Source organism: Pyxicephalus adspersus, chromosome 4 (genome assembly GCF_032062135.1).
Source record: "Pyxicephalus adspersus chromosome 4, UCB_Pads_2.0, whole genome shotgun sequence".
NCBI classification, from domain to species: domain Eukaryota; kingdom Metazoa; phylum Chordata; class Amphibia; order Anura; family Pyxicephalidae; genus Pyxicephalus; species Pyxicephalus adspersus.
Window position 1 is genome coordinate 83,762,642 of NC_092861.1, and position 6,376 is coordinate 83,769,017.

Genomic DNA, 6,376 nt, shown 5'->3' on the forward strand with positions numbered 1-6,376 from the left:
AGCATGTTAGAAAGTTATTGTTTTGGACCCACGCAAGATCGTTTCCTATTTTGCTTTGTGAGTTTTAAATTTGTTGCGACAGTGTTTTTATAATAAAGTAAGAATTCTGGTGACTTTGTCTTTTTTTATTATTTTTTTATTCTATTCTTTTTTCAATCAATGCTATGATGCCCAACTTTGTCCTTCATTTTCCATCTTGTGGCATAATTTACAATGAGAAATGCTTTCCTATGGCATTAAAATAGGCATTTGTGATGTGAAACCTTATGCCTCTGCTATGCCTTGTATAGTCAGCATAGAAACCAGGGTCTACATCTGCTCCCTCCAGGGCGGAGCATTTCTTGGCATATGATGGTGAAGTGCTACAGACTCTTGTGTAAGGGAGGGAGCCACTCTGCTCTTATTTTGGCTATTTGCAGACAATGAACAAAAAGAGAACCAGATAATGCTAATTAAAAATCTATGACCTGCTGATAGTTGTGCTATTCCACAATTATAACCTCATTGGCAGTAAAAGTGTTAAATCTGAATCAAGACAAACTGCTAAATACATTAATTAAAAAGATACATATATGTACCATCAACTACTCTTAATTAGTTATGAATATGCAGTGTAATTGGCCGCTGATTGTTGTTTAAATTAAATACATATGATTCATAGTTTGTGCCTTAAATATTGCCTAGGAATCTGTGTCTAGCACAGCTTTAGAACTACTGACATGGTTTCTTGCACGCTAAGTGAAGGTTCCTTCCATCAATTAGTTACAGTCCATTTATAAAGCTTGTCTAGCATAGCATTTAAACATGAAATTAGAACAAACTGGAGCTGTTGTCTACAGCAACCTATTCTTTTCTTTTTCAAGTGTTCCCAAATGTCAGAATATATTATAGGTTTTTTTAGTATAGTAATGTTTTTTTTTCAAATATATGAAAACTCTGCAACTGTTTTTGCTTTACAGAATTGTAACAACATTGTCCCATACCAGCTGAAGCAAAAGGCAAACAGGAGGAAGTCATAAAGAGCAGCTTTCACAAATGAGGCAGGTGGATCATGAAAGCAAGGTAGATCAGTTCACAGTACTGATAGATGGTGTTGGCTGTCAGTTGAGGGTCATGGAAATTGTCAACTTGATGGATTTGAGTTTCCTGACAAAGAAAGAACAGGGGATTATTCAGCATGTACTGAAAAGAGATACGGACCTAAGAAAGCGTGAAGAAAGGAGAGTAAGGTACAACCTGCCTTAGGCTGTTTATGATTTCTAGGCATGCTGCTTAATTTCTGATGTCTAAATCACTTACCCTGCCATTTAAATGTTATTTGATTTTGAATACACAAAGTAAACTTCTTCATCAATCTGCAAGTGTGAAAGATCATTCGACCTACGTGAATTAAATTTTAGCTGAAAATGATGAGTAACATAATAATTTGCTATTAAGGCCAGAGGGAACATTTATCATATACTGTTTGTTGCAAAACCTGTCAAGAAAGCACCTCAGAGTCAAGATTTTATTACTCTCAGAGACATGTGTTTTCTAAATTATGATGTGAAGGCTAAAATAGAAAGGTAGCAAAACTGATTTGAATATTCATGTACACCCTAGAAAGATTTATGTCTTCAAAATGAAAATCCAAATGTATTTTTATATACATCTGTTTTATTGCTTCGGTAATCTTTAACAGTGGGACTTGTTAGGCCATAGTTAGCAGTTGGTAACTTCACAGTACAGTAGGGTTGTCAATTCTGTGATAATGTTGTGTAGTTTCCCAACTGTGTCTGGCTAATTTTAAAAAGGTTGTCTATTATTTTATTGGAGTTGTAAGGTAGGCTAAAGGGTGAACACGCTTACATTGCCTTATAGTATACTCAAAGTCAGGGATGATTGGTAAAGCTTATAATTGTAATTTTAATAAGCATCAGGTTCAGAAACTGTTTGCAGAGGATTTAGAAAGCTTTCTTAAAGCACCCTTCATCTCCAGTGTGCTTGTTCAGTATAGTTTTTCCTGCACATGGTGGCTTTAGCTTTAAAAACTTGTTTGGCAGGGTTTGATGGGAGTGATATGGGGGCTCTCACCATGACTTACTTTTATACAAAATAATTCTGGTTTTGTGGCTGCAGTGGTTATTATCATGCTTTCTAAATCACTCAATGTGTTCTGATCCTGCTTATCTGCATGTCTGTTCTGAATGAACCATTAAAGCATTCTAATAAAAGGCTCAAAATCAAAGCCAGGTAAGTTTAATTTTAGAAGGAGATCTGTAATTGCCACTCCCTCTCATGACAGGTGTCCTTAAGGGAAAACTTTTCTGAAACCTGGAGGTGGCTGTTCAAAAACGCTGGGTCTCTAGCTGTCATACTGATTTTTTTTCCTGAACACTCCTTAGTCACCAATCTAAAAAAAGAAATACAACAAAGGAGTTTCAACACTGCACTGACTTTTCTGATATACAAGCTTTTTCCAAGTTAGTGACTCAGATATAGCTAGTGCTTGAACATAATAGACAGGCAGTCAGCAATGGCAACCGCCTTAAAAAAACAAAAAAAACAAACCCTAGTTATTCAGATGGTAAGCTTGCCTAATTTTTTGGGCACATAGCCTTGCTTAACCCAGACCTAGCCAACTGAAGCAACTCCACCTCATAACTTCTCTCCCCCCCACAGGCTTTTATTTTTAGGCCAGGCAGTATACAGTTTGGAGCACCTGTAATTTGTTATTCAATACACACAAGTTCTGCATGCTTATTTAATACTTTTTTGCTTATATAATACAGGTTCTGCACTGGTAAGTCTTTGCTGATTCTTCTTACCTATGCCCTGCCTATGTGGTTGATATCTTTTGTTCACAATAGTTTAGGGAACCTTTTACTTAGGAACATATGTAAGCCACTGTATTTGCCAAAACTTTTTGACAGTGCTAATTCCTTTGCTGTCATTATGATTTAGGTATTGTCTAGGACTATTAACCAAAACAGACGGGGAATCTGAACCTCACATTTTTTAAATAAAAATGAAAAATACTTCTTGTAAGCTGCTCATTAGGCACAGTTTGTACTTTTCTCAGTATAGGTCCACTTTAACATGGTTATTGTACTTTGCCCATGAAAGCTGTCTTTATTTCCTTACCCACAAGAAGAAAAATATGCAGTAACAAACTGTAAACTTGATATTAAACAATATTTTAAATATAAATACTACAAAATTAACTTAAAGTACCCTTTTATACTGGCTAGCCATAGGTGCCCATCGGCTTCCTAGTGTATTCATACAATTTCATACAAAGAGTCTCCTTACAATTTGCCATGGGGTATGCATGGTCCTTGTCCACATTCCATGCAAATTTGCCAGGTTATAGTTTGTCTATCTAATTCTATTTTGTGTCTTTGAACTCATTCTGTTTTTAAAGGAAGAAGGATGTTTAAGGGATATTTGTTCATACTTTGTTCAAGCGTGTTTGTACTTTTCTCAAAGCTGCAGTCAGTACTTCTTGGTACAGATCTTAAATAGATTTTCCCATCATCTGTGATTATGCATTGGCCAAAGAGCTGGGGGTGAATGGATAAATAAATATATTATATGCAGAAGCTAGCTGTTATTTCATGTTAAAAAAAAAAAAAAAACAGTGTAGATAATTTTTCATCATTTTGTTAGTCATCATTCTTAAAAATATTTAGCGCCAACTACTAGGAGTTTTATAGCGCCAACATATTACACAGCACTGTACATTAAGTAGGGGTTGCAAATGACAGACAGATACAGACAGTGACACAGGAGGAGAGGACCCTGCTCTGAAGAGCTTACAATCTAGAAGATCATTCTCTCATCCTTTGTATAACCTTTGATTTGTTTCATGTTTTTTCTCTCCCTTTACCATTTTGCTGTGCAGGAGATTACAGAAGATTTATATAACACTTTAAGGAATGTAGGCTGGTTGCATTTAAGAAAATCTAGTTTAAAGCATAAATACCAGCCCTAATTGGTGTTTATATTTAAACCTGCCCAGAGATCAGCTTTAAGAATAAACCCGCTAAGCTGTATATGAGATATTTTTTGTTGACCATTTTAACACTTGATCAAAACATTTCTGTTGCACACAAAACATCAGACGTGATTTTTTTTTTTAAACCCATTATGGTCTCAATCCATGGCTTAAAATTTTACACCAGCCAGAAGGGGGTGGTGTTTCAGAAATAATCAGTTCACTAGCATGGGCAGCACAGTAGTTTAGAGGTTTGCAGGGCTAGGTCCCAGGTTCAAACCTTGGCCAGGACACTATCTGCATAGAGTTTGCATGTTCTCTCTGTGTTTGTGTGGGTTGTCCTTGGGTACTTTGTGAGCCCGTTTGAGGGACATTACTATGAACTTTGTAAAGCACTGCATAATAGTGCTATATAAAGATTAGTTTTGCAAAAGTTTTACTCAAGGAACATTCTGGCCAAACAATAGAATCCTCATTTATTCCTGATGAGATGCACTCCTCTGAATGACTGAAGGCCGTAGTGCGATTGAGTATATCTCAACCATAGAAATGAATAGAACCTTCACTTGCAGGTGCAGTAGAAAGGGTACTTGACCAGGAAACTGGGTTGTGCAGTACAGGGTCATACAGTAAATATAGCTGAAATAGGAAAGAAAGTAATATTTTACCATGTACAAGAATAAAAATATGTAAAACAGCATGAGACATCAAGGCAACATGGAAAAAACCCAAATCCTTATATTTACAGCTTTGTGGTGCTCCACCCCCAATGTTTAACTACGACTATACACTATATGGTTGTCAAAGCAACTGACACAATAAAGAAATAACAGCTCTTCTGACCGCAGATTATTATTATTTTTACACAGTATTTATATAGCGCCATCATATTACGTAGCACTGTACAAACCCACGCAGACACGGGGAGAAGCTGCAAACTCCATGCAGGTAGTGTCCTGGCTGGGATTCGAACCTAGGACCTAGCGCTGCAAAGGCTGGAGTGCTAACCTCTGAGCCACCGTGCTGAGTAGATGGCAGATGGCAGACTAAGTAGTTGACTGTATATTGTGTAAACCATCAGTTGCAGTGCTGTTCACTTTTTTCTATTTGCGCTTTCCTTTTCCACTCTTTTCTCTTTTTTTTTTTGTAAGCACATTGAATGGACTGCATTGTTATAATTACCTGAATATGTGTGTGTGTATATATATATATATATATATATATATATATATGTGTATATATATAGAGAATCGTATGTATGGTAACTGTATCACTTTCCATTGATCTAACATATACGCACGTAAATAATAAAACCATTGATCAATGTAATTCAGTCAGTTATCAATCCATCCATAATTGTTAGTAATTCACTGACCTACAGCCATCAATCAGACTTTCTTTAGGTATTTGGGATTTAAAAGCTTAATGAAACCCATTAAGAAGAAACAAGTATACTGTCTGTTATAACCAACCTACTAGGTGGCCAAAATTAAATTTTCATAAAAATCACTGGGTTCGTTTTTCAAGTTTATTTAATTTTCTATATTACAGCATAATTGGCAAGGTAAAAGCCTAGCCTAGATGAAGCATTTTTTTCTGCCAGTCCTATTTCCAGGTTGACAGGTTTCATTTTTTATATTTAGCTTTTCTCATGCTAGCTCCATATAAACTGTTTTTGCGATTAGATTAAGTCACTTCTTTATACTAATGTTACCATTAGCCTTGATCAACCTGTGAAAGTTGCATATTTTGAAGATAACATTTTAAAAGGAATTTAGACTATTTTATTGTACTTTATTTTCAGTGCATTTTATTCCTAATTCTTCTTAATTGAGCTTTTACTTCCTTTTCTCTTATCTTTAAGTGCACTCCAGTCTTGCAGTGAAAAATGTTCTTTGAATTCTGACATGTAATTGCAATGTTCTTACAAAGACTTATTGGAGATAGGATTCTTTGAAATTGGTAAACTTTTTGCAAATTCAAAACAAACCTAGATTTTATAAGATGTGTTTCATTACAATAGAATATATACATAATAAATCTGTATAACTAAATCTACTGCCCATCATGGTATACTGATGCCTGGCATTGGTACCTCAAAAACTAGAAGCAAAGGCCTGGGTGCAGTTTAATAGGAACAAAACATGTAGCAGGCAAACTGAGGTACTTAGGCTGGGTCTACACGGACGTTTTTAAAAATGCAATGTAAACGCTCCTACTGCGTTTATAGGCATTTTTAACGCATTTGTGTTTCAATCGCTTATCAACGTGAGAAAATGCAGAAAAACATGGGAAAATGCCCCATTCAAATCAATGGAAGCATTTACCCTCATTTTCCCGCGTTTTTGGGTATTTTTAAGCATTAACCCTGCATTGTAATTTTGTAAACGTTACAAGCAA

The 6,376-nt window shown here is 35.6% G+C and overlaps 1 protein-coding gene across 1 annotated transcript in view; it reads left to right on the plus strand.

Annotated features, from left to right (window-relative positions):
• The first annotated feature begins 1,098 nt into the window (after window positions 1-1,098).
• The window catches only part of LOC140330081 (uncharacterized), a 68,163-nt gene continuing 62,885 nt past the window's right edge, over window positions 1,099-6,376 (plus strand). Inside the window, exon 1 of the mRNA XM_072410429.1 lies at window positions 1,099-1,229. Within this exon, the coding sequence (XP_072266530.1) occupies window positions 1,114-1,229 (116 nt within the window). The 5' untranslated portion in view covers window positions 1,099-1,113. The remainder of the gene's footprint in view (window positions 1,230-6,376) is intronic.